At 38.7% G+C, this 16,889-nt stretch overlaps 1 protein-coding gene across 1 annotated transcript in view; it reads left to right on the top strand.

Annotated features, from left to right (window-relative positions):
* LOC126473517 (tyrosine-protein phosphatase Lar) overlaps window positions 1-12,703 on the top strand; it is a 591,250-nt gene extending 578,547 nt beyond the window's left edge. Inside the window, exons 28-32 of the mRNA XM_050100619.1 lie at window positions 10-165; window positions 3,499-3,804; window positions 6,863-7,143; window positions 7,284-7,419; window positions 11,470-12,703. Of these exons, the coding sequence (XP_049956576.1) occupies window positions 10-165; window positions 3,499-3,804; window positions 6,863-7,143; window positions 7,284-7,419; window positions 11,470-11,538 (948 nt within the window). The 3' untranslated portion in view covers window positions 11,539-12,703. The remainder of the gene's footprint in view (window positions 1-9; window positions 166-3,498; window positions 3,805-6,862; window positions 7,144-7,283; window positions 7,420-11,469) is intronic.
* The last annotated feature ends 4,186 nt before the right edge of the window (window positions 12,704-16,889 follow it).

Raw genomic sequence — 16,889 nt, 5'->3', positions numbered from 1 at the left:
CCTTTTCAGACGGAGGACCAATATATTTTCATTCATGATGCACTACTTGAAGCGGTAATTGTAGGTAATACGGAAGTTCCAGCTCGTAATCTGCACACACATATCCAGAAGCTCATGCAGACTGAGCCAGGTGAAAATATTACAGGAATGGAACTGGAGTTCAAGGTGAGCATTAGCAGCAGCTCTGAAAAATAGTGCAGAACTATGTCACGTGGCATATGAAAACTCTTGAAAATATGACTGCTGTGACTAATGCATGTTAATGTTGGCAATTAAACTTTTTGCAAAATGTGCTAAAATTGAAAGGCAGCTAAAATCAGCCATTGGAGTGTACACATTGCCAAGAGAGACCCTTAACCCAGGCTGTTTCATCATATTGAGAATTTTCACTGTTTACATATATGCACTGAGATCTAACAGGTAACGCCTTGTCTATTGGCAGCTTATTTCTGCTTCAGCATTCTATATGCACAGACATGTATACCAATGAGAAGTTAGAAGTATTATTTGTATATGGTGAATGTAAAGGAAATGCTGCCAGACCAGCATGGAAGTAGAGGGTTATCTGTTCTGATTGCAGATGTCAGAAGCACTTGAGAATGCAATCTGCCACGAAGCCCCACCTATGCGGACAGTATGTGTCAATGAATCACCACAGCATATGCTATCTTACCATCCACTGATATAAGGTTTATATAACTCTCAAATGGCATTTCCAAATATGTTTCTCAGTCATTGGGAAACAGTCTGAGCACATGCTTAAGTGACATGTAAAGCTGTGTTTTATTAAGATAAGTATTTAGTTTGTAGATGATGGGTGGTTACGGGATCATTATGAGTAAAATGGTTTATGCATTGATTGTTATGCCATTTGATTACAATTTTGATTATTACCTGTAGTCACAGTTGTCCAACAACTTGTGATTTCCCTATAAGAAGCATTCCAGCATTTCCAGTCAAAGACGAGCTAGATAATCATTTCACAAATATAGAATTTAAGATGGTAGTTCCTTTTGTCTGTGGAAAGGGGCCATTTTCATCTCTGTCTTAGTTGAGTGGTGACAAGTAAGTAGCCAAGAGCAGCCTTAACTAAATGGTGAAAATGCAGCTGTTTCCGCAAAAGCTGTTCACTTGAACCTGGGAAAATAGACACATTTGAAAGTTTTTCCTAAGCCTCTACAGTTAGCATATAGCTCCATTTACAAAAATCGTAGCTTACCCTTTGTCTATGTCATAAAAAGAAGAGCCTAGAGGAAATAAATTTTACACTACAATAGCTGATTCCAACAGTCTTGCTTTCCAAATTTTGCACATCCCTCAGGTACTTCAGTGAAAAGTTTCAATGTGAACATTAACAATAGTTATATCATTGGACTTGTATTTTCAAGAGGTTTCTATTGCTGCTTAAAACCATAATGCTTCTTTAGAGAGAGAGAGAGAGAGAGAGAGAGAGAGAGAGAGAGAGAGAAACATACTTGCTTTAATGTCTTTGGCTGATCCAAAAGTTAAGAGGGTTAACCATACTACAAAATTATGTGCCCCTCTGCATACTGTCATTTGCCAAAAACCTTCAATATCTTGGACCATTCATGAAATAAAAGAGGTGTTATGTATGCAACTCACTATGTATATCCCTACTCATGAAATAGACGTGCTGAGCAGTGAACAAAAGTTTACCAATCAGAAAGTGCTCATCTCTGGAGCAATAAACATACACATTCAACTGCTTCTCTCTCAATACCACACTCATTGTCAAACGTAAGGTGACAGTGTCAGGAGGCAGCAGTGATTGTTGTGTAGTCTATGTGATAGCTCTGTTAAAGGACTTTGTCTGAAAGCTAAGCCTTTGCCCCATGTTTTACAGGGTTGTTCATTGTTCAGCACGTTCTATGTTTGATAAATAATCTGTACCCTTATACATTAACTACTCAAACAAAGTTTTTCACCACCTTCATATCTGTGAACATATACTGGCTTAGATTCAATATTGTGTTGCTCTACCTCACATGTCGTAACACACTCGGGCCGTCGTTGGCAAGCCATCAACAAAGTGGCCAATATGTTGTTGTTTGAGCTTGTCTTTCTCTTCAGTGCAAGTCGTTCTTTTGTCGTCTGGGGTGTGAGGAGGTTTATGTGACAACGCACTACTCATTTCAGCTGATTCCAAGCACTCTCAATCATGCTCATGTCAGAAGAAACTGGAGGCCTTCCATTTGATCACTTTCTGCTTCCTAGATGAAGATGTTCATGAGTGGGATGCCATTTGCCTGTGGATTATCAACATAAAAGACAAACCCATCATGAAGATGTTGACTGTAGGGCTGAAGGGTAGCTTGGAGAATCCTGTGCACATTCTGCATAGCCCTGAAATTACCACTGATAATGACTAGACATGTTTGATATTTATGCACAGTACTGGTCAAAAACGTGACTGACTCATCTCCCTGCTGAACCCTGCTGGTGGCTGCTACTGCCTGGCTGCCTTTACACTGTTCTACAACAGTTGGCAGGTGTTGGAGAAATTCTTCACTCATTACTAAAGGAAACTTGATGCTATTGATCCAGGTTCCCTTTCAGGTGTTCCCTTTCCTGCCTTCTTTGTTTACTATGCTGCTGGGTAGTTTATGCTGTTTTTGATATGCTATGCCTAGAGGTCCAGTTGATTGTGTTGAGGCAGGGTTAACACAGCTGTTCCAGTTGTCTGCAAAATGGCAGCTCACTGTTCTGTTGCATTCTCCTCAGAGTAACTTACAGCCATAATTTTTTGGTAGTGGTCATCAACTGGTGTTATTGATCACAGAAGACACTACATGGCAGTTTTTCAGTGTTTCGTATCACACGAAGTTGTTTGAACATCATCTTTGTGATGCCAGTGTGGTGGGAAACACACCATACAGATGCTCCTTTTTGCTGGCAAGTTACTCTGTGTGCACAGTCTAAGCCTGAAGCGATCCTCCAAGACATGTTGACAGAACTGAATTAGAGACACTATGCCCTCTACTGAATTGCACTGAGATGACTCATTGGCTGTACATAGCAGTTTCTTGTGGTCAAAAGGGTATTGAGAAAGAGGTTTTGGATTAAAAAAAAAGAAAGAAAGAGAGAGAGAGAGAGAGAGAGAGAGGTATTCAAGTCATGAGATTGTTACAAAACGTTTTTTGAGCCATTTATCTCTCTCCATTCTGGATTTTACTGACAAAGCTTAAAGAGATGGGAAGGGTTTGTATTAACCTTTTATATTACTTTTTTTCTGAAATACAGTAACTCACATTGTATAAAATTATTGTGTATTTATATTATTAAGCCGAATATGATTATTTCTATTATGAAAAGACTAAAATCAGATTTTGCTACTAAATATTATACAGAAATGTGGATTACAGTGTAAATGAGAACATTATTATTGATTGCAATCAAAATAATTTTTTTCATCATGTTTGCAATGTTTCCCTCTGTACAACATGTGCATATATAAGCAAATACTATTCTTTTTTGTAGAAACTGTCCAACATCAAGGCTGATTCAACACGCTTCATCAGTGCAAACCTGGCCTGCAACAAGCATAAAAACCGTCTTGTCCACATCTTGCCATTCGAGGCCACTCGTGTTTGCCTAACACCAGTCAGAGGTGTTGAAGGATCTGACTACATAAATGCTAGTTTTATTGATGGCTACCGATATCGTTCAGCTTATATAGCCACTCAGGGTCCACTAGTTGATACGACAGAAGACTTCTGGCGCATGCTGTGGGAACACAATTCCACAATTGTTGTAATGCTGACAAAGCTTAAAGAGATGGGAAGGGTATGTATTAACCTTTTATATTACTTTTTTTCTGAAATACAGTAACTCACATTGTATAAAATTATTGTGTATTTATATTGAAAGTTGTTAACATCATTCACCATAATTATGCTATATTATGGGACACTAATGACAATATCCATGACAGATTTCTGATCAGATTCACAGTACACTATCAGTTTTGTACTGTTAACTTCTCCCACAGATATCAGCACAGGATCAAGACTGCTTATGATAGTCACACCAGAAGTATAGAAGAAGTGTTGCATTTTTAAACTTTTTTCTTTTCAAAATACTCACTCAAGTTGCATTTTCTGAAATACCTTTGTGAAGACTCCTGGAGATGCCTTCTTAGCAAGACAGTTCAGGAATGTTACTTGGATGGAGAGAGCTGTTTTCACTGACTAAAAATATGTTTGCACATGCTGTTCTTCAACTTTTTAAATGGAATAAAACTGTATACACATTCCGGGTTTGGATACTGAAGTAATTGATAGATGAATTAGTGGCAGTTTACATTGGTTTCTGCAACAGTTTGTCTTTGTTGGTAGTTTGACAATGATCCAGTTCAGTTATTCATCGGAACTATCCATGTGACATTCATTCATGCACATTACTCAGATAACCTTGGCTCAGCATTAACCCATTACTGGTCCATCAAAATATCACATGTTAAGTGCCTAAAAAGGAATGTTAAGTGCCTAAAAAGGAAAATTCCATTCAGCAAACCAATAAAATCACAAAGGGCTAGTCAGAGAGACAAAGCACCCAGTACAGCCGAAAGAAGAACAGAAAAGGTATAACAGTACTTCTGATTCCAGGTGGTTTGTCAGGGTGGGGGTGCGTGCAGGTCATGTCAGCTGACAAGAATAATACAAATAAGATAGTAAAAAACATCCATACCCTAAAATTCCTATCCTGGAACCACTGTGGTTGGAAAACCTGCTCAATGCACCATCCAGCTACCATCTACTCAGCACTGGCACAGCATGTAACATTAAAGGCCGACAAAAGTGTGAAACTGCTTATATGATATTATCAACTGATATTTGTTCTCTGCAAGGCTTTCTGCACTGGAATGAGCACCACAGAACTGGTAAAATACACTAGTGGATACAGATGAACTGTCTGCCTTGGATATATCCATGGGGCTTGCTATACCACACACTCTATTTGGATCTTACAACCTAGAATTCCCTGAATGCTTGATATAGGTACTTGTTCTGCAACATATTCCTCTCTCCTAGACTCAATCGACATTATCCTAAACCTCCCCTATCCTGCATCCTCCCACTGGTATTTGTACAGTTCTCTCTATCTTCTGTTGTGGTTTATTCCCCATAGGGGAATATACCACCATTACTTCTTACTCGACCTGAAGCAAAGTCAACATAGCATAGAATGCTAAGCTATGTGCTGGCACCTACTTCCTCTGATACATTTTCCTTCTACCCTTTTTGTAAAAGATTAGTCCTTGCTAGTTGGTTTCTGAGTGACATGCCTCCCACCTCTTCCAACCCTTTCCTCTTTTCTCCTCAGAAGCATAAATGTGTTGTTCCAAAAATGCTATGAGTGCTGTCAAATGGTTGTGCTTTTCTTTTGGTGGCACTGGATGTTGTGCCACAAAGTACTGGGCAGCTCAAAACATCAAAAATACTACTTTGGTATCCTAACATCATTCTATATATTCTGTACCTGAATCCTTAACTTTAATCTCCAAATTGGTGTAGAAGCTGACTAACATATTGTACACACCTCCATATTAGCCTGTCATTATTTGCTGTCGAGTTCCTGATAAATGATTCCAAGACTCTACACTACCAGTGATACACTTGTCCTGGAACCATTTTACCACTTACCTCAAACTTTCCTAAATGTACGCTCAGAGTGAAAGAAGTAGCAGTGAGAATGACTATATTATTTGGCAGCTCCAGCTGCCAGCTGTATTTAGTAGTCTACTCGCATGACCACCACTGATGCCGCTAGTCACAAACAACCTTTTGTAGCATTCTGCAGTTTGTTTTCAGTGCAGGAAACATGCCACAGCAAGTGTTCCTAAGTAATTGCTCATCAGACTATTCCAGATATAAATTGATTGAATTTTACATGACACTTGGAAACTGCTAAGATTCATCTATATGCTAAATAATAGTTTATACTATATGAAAGAAAAACAGACAGCATTAGGGGCACCAAGAAAGTGCAGGCAGGGGGGAAGGCATTGTGCACAGTGAGGTATGGGTTGGGAGGGGACAATAGTGTGGAGGAAGAGTAGGAAGAGGAAGACTGTGGAGAGGACCGTGTGAGTGGAGAGTGAGGAAAGTATATTCGTGGATCAGGGGCTTGCTTGCCGATACTGAAGCAGGGAGGGCTGCAAGATCAAAGGGTGTATTACAAGGACAGTTCCCATCTACATAATTCAGATAGTTTGGTTTCGGCAGGAAGGACCTAGGTGGTTGATTGTGAAGCAGCCACTGAAATCGGTCTTGTGTCGGCACCATGTTGTGCCACTGGGCAATCAAATCTGCTCTTGACAACAGTTAGGTGGTGGCCGTTCATTTGGGTTGATAACCAATTGATAGTCATACCAACATAAAATGCTCTGCAAAAGTTATAGCAAAGCTGATAGCACATTCTACTATAGTCCAATCACAGTGTATATAATTCTAGTCATCCTCCAGGAAAATACATTATCATCACCAATCTCCTTATTGTGAAATGTTGCACAGCAAATGCAGAACACGAGTAATTCACTTTTAGTGATCTTAGGTCTCTTGCGAACAGGAAATAAATAAATATCTTCCCTCTATTTAGTTAGTATGAATGACAGTTCACAAACTTTTAGAGTTAATCCATTTTATTATTTCCCAATTTTCATGAAATAGCATTGCAATATGTATATGATTGATAATATAATAGGGTTTGTCCCTGCCACAGAACAAATAATTGTATGATTTACAAAACTGTACCAAGTAATTAGATATCTTAAATTGTCAATTATTCTATGAGTTGATAGTAGCTGTGAATAGAGGTACTTAACAGTTTTTTTTTCTTTTAGGAGAAATGTCACCAGTATTGGCCGAGTGACCGGTCAGTCCGTTATCAGTGTTTTGTTGTTGACCCAATAGCAGAATACAATATGCCTCAGTACATACTACGAGAATTCAAGGTTACTGATGCCCGTGATGGTAGTTCTCGCACCATTCGCCAATTCCAGTTCATTGACTGGCCAGAACAAGGTGTGCCAAAGTCTGGTGATGGTTTTATTGATTTCATTGGCCAGGTGCACAAGACCAAAGAACAATTTGGTCAAGATGGGCCAATTACTGTTCACTGCAGGTATGTCACACTCATAATTATGTCAGTATATTGTACAAAAATGACATTTCAGTTACTTAAGGGAAATGTCTTAATCCAGTGAGTAATCCTTTGTTTGATTTCCTTGTTGTGTACTAAATTGTAATATTCTACTTTTCCAGTGCTGGGGTAGGCCGTACAGGTGTATTCATTACACTAAGTATCGTTTTAGAAAGAATGCAGTATGAGGGCGTTGTAGACGTCTTCCAAACCGTTCGGATCCTACGAACACAGCGCCCGGCAATGGTTCAGACAGAGGTTTGTATATACAATCGTTAGAATGATGTAAAGTGTATGTTAGCTCTATTATCCTTGAAAACATAAAAGCCAATACATACGTAATTGTTTTGGGCTCCAGACTGCAGACGGAAGATACGAGCCCTCTAATAAAGTACTAGTTACCTGTGATAGAACATAAACCAAGTATCTTGGCCCATCAAATAGCATCCAAATTGTAAAACTGAATTGCCCTTAACAGGAACTACTATTGTACTCAGTTGAAGCGGCATTCCTCAAAGATTCATTGCTGAAATAACAATGTGCCTATAATAACATGATTCCTCTCTTACATGACACTTACTGCCACGGTGTCACTTTTCAGTTCACTCTGCTTATATTCAGTGAAATTAAAAACTTTGCAAATCCCTCTGGATGCAAAATGGCCCAAGTAGGCCATTTAACAAACATTTCTACAGGGTTAAGTTACGTCCTTTGTTTTCATTGGCAGAGATCATATCAGTGTGATTAAAACTACTACTTAAGTTTTTACCAGCCAATACCATTAATGTACAGGCAGTATTTTTCATATTTGTGTAACAGTATTTTCTTGCATGCAGATCTTCATTGAATTAACCTACACTCAACATAAGCCAAGTCGAAATCCTTCTGAAAATGAGGCATTTAAATGTTTCAGGGCACTCTAATAAATAACTATTAAATTTTTGGTGAATGTATAGGGTTACTTTTAAGTACTACCAGGGTAGATGACTGCACAGTACAGAAAATAGGGACACACTAGTGGATAGAATGTCTTTCCAAGTTTTTAACGTACATTGCAGTTGCTCAATATGGGCTTCATAAGTGACACGTCAAACATCAATATGATAGTCAAACTCTTGCCATACACATCCCAACACATCGTGTTGGATATCAGCGACCACATTAATTTTCCTTCCTTGCAACTCTTTCAAATTACTTGGCAGTCTAGACAGGAACACAAATTATTTGACATAACCCCTTAAGAAGAGTTAAGTCTGGCAACCACAAGGGCCACTGAAGAAGAGGAGAAGCATGATGAGAAGCACATCCAGTCCAATCTAATGTTAGGCAATTCAGCTCTAAGATAATCATGAATGTCTGGAAGAAAGTGTGATGAATTACTGTCTTGCTCCAAAATGGACTCTCCAATGTCTTGGGGTAATTGTGGCTCCCAGACCTCCTGGTGCATGAAACTGATCAGTTTTCCTCTCAAAGAAAAATGGTCCATGAACTTTTGAAGAGGACATGGCACAAAAGACATTCACTTTACATGAGTCACAAATGTGTTCAAAATCATATGTGGATGGTATGCATCTAAAACAGCATGTTATGACATGTTACCTTTCCAGACAAATGAAAGATGGCTTTCTTACAGAAAAACAACTTCTGTGAAAAACCATATTCCTCCACTAGCCACTGTAAGTCATTGCAAATGTCTGGATGAAGGGTATTGTTCAGAGTAGTCAGTACGTGTAACTGCAGCTGGTATGATTTTACATGCACACATTTGTGTAGAACATGTCTGACAGTTGACTTTGGTACCTGCAGTTCTCAGCTTCCACATGTCACTGATTTCTTTGAGCTCCTGATGAATGATTTCCACACACATTCCACCTTCTCTGTTGACTGTCTTGGCTGGCTCGTTTCCTTTGCATCACGTAAGCAACTAATCTCATGAAATGTTTTGTACCATCAAGGACAAATGGCTACAAAGCTGAGAGATCCCATAGGGTGACATCATATTACATACAGAAGCATTGTCACATAAAACTTACAATTTCCCTCTTCATAGGAGAAATATTTCATATTGTATTGAACACAAATATGAAAATTAATACAAAAACATTTATAAATGGAGATCATGATAATGTCAGCTCCCCTTCTCCAAATAAATATTGACTGTGACAAGGTTCAAAAACTTATCTTTTTTTTATTTTAAAAATAAAAGAGAAGTATATTAGTCTACTTCACATACAGTGTGTTAACTGTAAGACGGCAGAGTTGTGAGGGGAGTGCGGGGAGAGGAGGAAGCAAGCATTGGCTGGCGAGGGGAGAGGAGCCGTTGGGGGGGACAAGGCACGCCTACCAGTTGCAGTGCTGGCACTACAAATTGTGCATCATGCTTACACGAAAGCAGACGAAAGGCTTGGAATTAAAACATGCTTTAAATGTTGTTCGTAAATGAAACTGAAATCGTCATGTACATTAAAATTCAGTTTCGTTTACGAACAACATTTAAAGCATGTTTTAATTCCAAGCCTTTCGTCTGCTGTCGTGTAAGCATGACGCGCAATTTGTAGTGCCAGCACTGCATATATATATGTGTGTTTGTCTACTATGCGCTCACAAACCATTCATCCGATTGCCATGACGCCGGCGCGGTAACTCAGTGTGTTCGGTCAGAGGGTTAGCTGCCATCTGTAATAAAAAAACTGAGTTGATGGATCAACGACGAACTGAAACGGGTGTCTTGCGACGTCTGCCCCGAGCAGATACAATGAACGAAAACAAACAAAATGAGATTTAAAAAAATTAGGTCAAGGCTTGTCATGCAGCGGACCCGAATTCGATTCCCACTGCTCGCAATTTTTTTTTTTTTAATTTTATTTCATTCATACTTAAGCAGGTCATATAGTATAACGTAACTGTCAATCTCTATATATAAAAATGAATGTATGTATGTCTGCCCTCTGTGTGTTCCCAAACCATTCATCCGATTGCGATGAAATTTTGGTGATTTGTTCTCTGTACGCCCACGAAGGTTCCTAGGCAAAAAAAAGAAATGAGACACATTCCTGAGGAGATATGACGTCATAAACAACGAAATGCCACCGCGGGAAAATACCCAGATTTATGCATCCACTATTTGAGAACGAGAGCATTTAGCGACTAGCAACAAATGTTACATACAATTTCAAACCTTTACGAAAATTTTTCTTGCTGACACCCCCCCCACAAAATAATGAAAGAAAAAAAGGTTGTCGCTTACTACATTTTCTCAGTACATACCGTAAATCTGCCGCAGTAGGCATGACGTTTTAATGTATTATTTCGTTACTATTAACTCTAATCGCACATATATCAGTAAATGCACCGGCAAATTTATGTCTCTTTGCGACATATAATTCAGGAGATATGACGTGATAAACATCGAGATTCGTGAAAAAGTGCCGCGTCAGGCATGACGTTTTTTTCTGTTATTTCTTCACTACTAATACTATTCGCAACACGTTTTACAAACATGTTTAAAAAAAATTATAAAACCACGCAGAACAGCACAGAGCAAAACAATAACGAAGCAGACAACAATGGCTACCTTGTACAACACAGCTACGTAATGTTGGCAGCAGTCGAAACTGCGTGCCTCCCAAAGCCTCCCGACTTCTGCCGATTTAGAACTAGGGAGAGGTCTGCCATCTAAAAGTTTACACACTGTAGTTAAGATGTTTAAGAGGGAACTTGAAGAATAAAATAATATGAATAGAGCAGGCAGCAGCCAGCCAGAGATAAAGAAAACAGTATGGAGAAGACCATCACCTGGAGGGAAAGCAGTCAACACAGACAAGAATTATAATTAAGAATGTGACCACTGAGAGATACACACAGAAAGAAGATGAGTAAGAACATGGGTTCAGAATGTACTAAAAAGTAGAACAAATTGAAAGTAGTTAAGTGATTAGAGTTGGGGGAGGGGGGGTGAACAGAAAATAGATGAACACACAGGCAAACATGAGTAATTAAGATTAGGATTCAACATCCCATTAATGGTAAGATTGTCAGAGACTTAGTACAAGCTGAAATAGGACAACTGGCCTTTTTTGTTTTGCATTTGTCAATTTCTCAGGTAGTATACTTGAGTAGTGATACCCTTTTAATTTTGTGATAGTCCTATGTAGAAGTTTTCCACTGCTTGTTTTCAAACTCTATAGCTATAACTATTGAAATTATTGTTACTATTATTATTTGTTATTAATGTTGATTGTTATAATAAATAGCTGTTTTTAAATTCATTTCATTTTGTGAATATTTACATGCCTTTTTTCCCACCAGGATCAGTACCAGTTTTGCTATCGAGCTGCATTGGAGTATTTGGGATCATTTGACCATTATGCGAATTGACAGTAACACCACTGTGGAACATGATGAGAGACATAGCAGTCAATGGCTGTTTATTTAGAAAGATGAGTAATAAGTAGGGTTTGAGTATGTTTGTCCAGTAAAGTTAGCAAGAGAAATAACTAAGAAAAATTTTAAGGACGGACAATATTTTAATGATGCTGTGGTGAAGAAAATGAACATAAATACTATAGCTGTTATTGTTCTCCCACTCCATTTGCTGGAAAACATTGACAATAATTCGACAACTCTCCAATTTTCTGTAAACTTGCTGTTTTTGTTTTCGCATTCATCTGTTATTTTACACATTTGATTTACTCTGAACTGGATATAATATCCAGATACTGCCTCAAGAATAATATTGAAACGTCTCTTACCTGTGAATGGACAAACTTTTTTTAGAGCTTTGATGAGTGACACAAACTTAAACAAGTGGAGTGTATGTGTGTGTAATGTGCATGTTACTGAACTGCACATCATCCCCAATGTCCCAAAGTGCCATCATCGTGCAAGCTGGATGGCATAAACATTTTCCATGGTGCCTACTTAATGAAAAATAAATTCCCAAATAAAGATTTAGAGAAAGAAGAATATGTGAGCAAAATGGGAAAGCGCACATTTGTCGTACATACAATCACTGGGGACATTATTACCAAATTCCCCTCTAATTTGAAACCTTTCTTTTTTTATTTTTATAGTTCCAAATTTCATGTATACCTGTGTTGTTTTGTAGGAAATATATGTGCACTCAAGTGTTCATTTGTGTTTTGGTTCATTGCCTGTGAGGTGTTCATAAGAGAATTGTGTTATGATGTAGTTAGCATTTATATAAAAAGAGCCAAATTTGTAAACATTTCCTACTTTTTTTACATTATAGACATGTTTTCTATATGTGTGTGTGTGAGTGAACCTTTTCGTTATGTGTTTTTAAATGTGACTCTAAGGCAGAAATATTATGACTGCTATTATTTTTTATTATTGACATATCATAAAATTAAAGAAGAAAAAGAAACACCTCAAAATGTATAATATGTATTGTTTACTTTTCTGTAGACTTAAATAAGTACTGATCATTGTATAAGTTTCCATCTTTTTTGATTTTTAATGTTTTCCATTGACAGTACAAACAATGTGTTTTCCCGCATTATTGATTGACATAGTGCTCTCTTTTTAATAAAACCAATCAAACCATGTTTTGTACCCAAAAATTATTGTAATTCCTGATTTTGAACAGTGTGCTGACCACACTCTTATAAAACAAGAAGCACGTGGCTGTCTTGCAAGGTGAACAAGGCACCATCAAATTGACACACAATTCAAGTGATCCTGCTTACTGTGGGAAAGGTGGGGGGGGGGGGGGGGGGGGGGATTATCCACTGTGCTAAGTAGTGGTATCTGATATGCAACATGTAAATTAGTAGTAAATATTTCATAATTACATTTGAAAATTGTTCATTCTCAGTAACTGAGAAAGTAATTTGGCTGAGAAGCAACAAAAGGAGAAATAAGTGGTTAGTAGTAAAGGCAAGAGATGAATGACAAACAGATTATTGACTGCATATCTGGAAACATCTGCGACACAGGCTAGGATTGGTGTATGAGACTACAAATGTTTCTATAACTCAACAGGAATTTGGACAGGTACCTTATATTTCTGTCATGTGAAAAAATATGAGTGAAATGTGGAACTACTCAAGTTATTCCTGATTTCATCACACAATAAAAGTCCAGACATGCAAAGTTGCCTCTGCTGTACCTTCACAATTTTCTTTCTACACTTGACATTTATTTATGGTTTAGGATATGAGTGAACACAAGTATTAAAATCTTCAGTAGCTGAATCTCACAGACCTACCTATTTAAATTTAGTAAAACTATTTACCATACTACCCCTGAATATTCTTTATCTCTTTAAGTATTTATATAGAACTGATACTGCTTTTCAGAGTTTTGATAACCAATATATGATGGACTTCTGCAGTATGAACATGAAATAATTTCTTTCTGACATAAATTTTTTTTAATATTCCATGAATTAAGGACTTTCTTTCTTTTCCTGAGTTTGCAAATTTGTTCTTTCTCGAGAAAATTACAAATACATTCTCTTTGGTTGTTTTCATTTAATTCAGTTTTTCTTTGCATTCCTTCACCTCCAACATCAGTATTACACTACTGGCCATTAAAATTGCTACACCAAGAAGAAATGCAGATGATAAACTGGTATTCGTTGGACAAATATATTATACTAGAACTGACATGTGATTACATTTTCACGCAATTTGGGTGCATAGATCCTGAGAAATCAGTACCCAGAACAACCACCTCTGGCCGTAATACACCTGGGCATTGAATCAAACAGAGCTTAGATGGCGTGTACAGGTACAGCTGCCCATGCAGCTTCAACACGATACCACAGTTCATCAAGAGTAGTGACTGGCGAATTGTGACGAGCCAGTTGCTTGGCCACCATTGACCAGATGTTTTCAATTGGTGAGAGATCTGGAGAATGTGCTGGCCAGGGCAGCAGTCAAAGATTTTCTGTGTCCAGAAAGGCCCGTACAGGACCTGCAACACGCGGTCGTGCATTATCCTGCTGAAATGTAGGGTTTCACAGGGATTGAATGAAGGGTAGAGCCACGGGTCGTAACACATCTGAAATGTAACGTCCACTGTTCAAAGTGCCATCAATGCGAACAAGAGGTGACCGAGACGTGTAACCAATGGCACCCCATACCATCACGCCGGGTGATACGCTATTATGGTGATGACGGATACATGCTTCCAAAGTGCGTTCACCGCGATGTCACCAAACACAGATGCGACCATCATGATGCTGTAAACAGAACCTGGATTCATCCAAAAAAATGATGTTTTGCCATTCGTGCACCCAGGTTCGTCATTGAGTACCCCATCGGAGGTGCTCCTGTCTGTGATGCAGCGCCAAGGGTAACCGCAGCCACGGTCTCCGAGCTGATAGTCCATGCTGCTGCAAATGTCGTCGAACTGTTCATGCAGATGGTTGTTGTCTCACAAACGAATCCATCTGTTGACTCATGGATTGAGACGCGGCTGCACGATCTGTTACAGGCATGCCGATAAGATGCCTGTCATCTCGACTGATAGTGATACGAGGCCGTTGGGATCCAGCACGGCGTGCTGTATTACCCTCCTGAACCCACCGATTCCATATTCTGCTAACAGTCATTGGATCTCGACCAACGTGAGCAGCAATGTCATGATTTGATAAACCTCAATCGCGATAGGCTACAATCCGACCTTTATCAAAGTCAGAAACATGATGGTACGCATTTCTCCTCCTTAGACGAGTAATCACAACAACGTTTTACCAGGCAACACCAGTCAACTGCTGTTTGTGTATGAGAAATCAGTTGGAAACTTCCCTCGTGTCAGCATATTGTAGGTGTCGCCACCAGCGCGAACCTTGTGTGAATGCTCTGAAAAGCTAATCATTTGCATATCACAGCATCTTCTTCCTGTCAGTTAAATTTAGTGTCTGTAGCATGTCATCTTCGTGTTGTAGCAATTTTAATGGCCAGTAGTGTATAATTTGAGTTTGTACATATATTTTTTTTTTATAAGACCCTTCTTGAATCACAGTTTATTCATCTTCGTTTTAGGGATAATTGTTGTCTCTGACTGACCAGCATCAATACAATAAAAGACAGGGAAATACTAACTTTTTCCTTACATCTCATTACAGAGATGGTCTAAAATAAACGTGTTTTAACTTTCACAATAAATGTCACTGCATATCTGGACAATTCAGCTGTCATCTTGCACTCACTGTCTGTTGGCTATAAGATGGAGTTATAGTTGCAATAGGTCTATGTTGTGTCTAGACAAGACAGCCTAGACACAATGAGAGGAAGCCGAAAGGCACGCGCTAAGCTAAAGCTGGATGGCGTGAGGTCTGAAACAGGATACGTAATGAATGCTATAAAGAAAAGTACGTAGCTGCTGGAATACTTAACTTTAATCCATCCTTGTGGTACATCTGGAGATTGTGGCGATACAAGTGAGACTCCATAGATACATGCAATGTTACTAATGGCGCCTTGTTAGGTCGTAGCCATTGACTCAGCTGAAGGCCATTCTAACTATCTGCTCGGCTAATGAGCTATGCTTCATCCGTGTAGTCGCTAGCAAAGTCGTCCGTACAACTGGGGCGAGTGCTATCCCGTATCTCGAGACCTGCCTTGTGGTGGCGCTCGGTCTGCGATCACACAGTGGCGACACGCGGGTCCGACATGTACTAATGGACCGTGGCCAATTTAAAACTACCACCTAGCAAGTGTGGTGTCTGGCGGTGACACCACATTCTATGTCAAGTTCAGCTTCCATGAACTCAACACAAACCAAAGACAAACTTACCTGCATGAGTATATTAAAATATAAATATTGTAAATATACAGGAACATTAAGATATAAAGATCTGTCTGTTGTCACTTGGGAGCAAAAGACAGTAATGTTATTAGCAGTAAAGTATAACACTACACACTGCAAAACACACATCTAAAAAGAAGCTCCACACAAAACAAAAAAAGCATATTAATTTCAAAGAGCAATTTACATCATCTGAATCTTTCAAACTACAGGAGTAAATTTATAGTATCAACGATCAGACTGATTTATATCATTTATTTATGACAGACCATTGGTAAAAAATTGGTGATAAATAATTACAAATTTGCTCATCCCCAAATTTTTTACTGCAGCAGCAGAAATTTTCAGGTTATGTTTTTGTGAATGGGCAGTTTTACTGATTATTGAGAAGTTTATGATGTTAATAGTAATAATAATAATAATAATAGTAATAATTGTTGTAACCATAAATGTGAGCAAGTCTAACCAAACAGCACATGAAACAAGAGCCTTCACAGCTGACCTAGTGAGGTCACCTTGCAACATGGACAGAGAGCACAGCAAGTACTGTGGTGTGTGCTCAACAGCCCAATATTAGCCTGACACACCAGGCCCTTGGCCGCACTTGTGATTATTTGCTTATTGTATACTCACCTATGAGACTGTATATTGACGTGTTCTATAGCTATGAGACTTTTCACTGTTCTATACTTCATTCAGGTTTACTGTGAATCTCTTCATGTGGAAACAGAATAAAATTTGTTTGGTGACTGACATTGTGCCTGTACAACATCATAACATACTTAACAATGAGTGTGGTATTATGCTCCACATGTTTCTTTTCTTTGCTTCAATATGCAGCCAACACATCAGTGGAAGTAGTTCTTCAAACCCTTCTTGAATAACACCGAGCTCTCACTGACCAGCCGAGCAGCTCCAAGTTCTCGCCATGGCACGTAACAATTTGGCAG

The sequence above is a fragment of the Schistocerca serialis genome, chromosome 4 (assembly GCF_023864345.2).
Source record: "Schistocerca serialis cubense isolate TAMUIC-IGC-003099 chromosome 4, iqSchSeri2.2, whole genome shotgun sequence".
NCBI classification, from domain to species: Eukaryota; Metazoa; Arthropoda; class Insecta; order Orthoptera; family Acrididae; genus Schistocerca; species Schistocerca serialis.
This window is presented reverse-complemented; position numbering and strand designations above follow the sequence as displayed.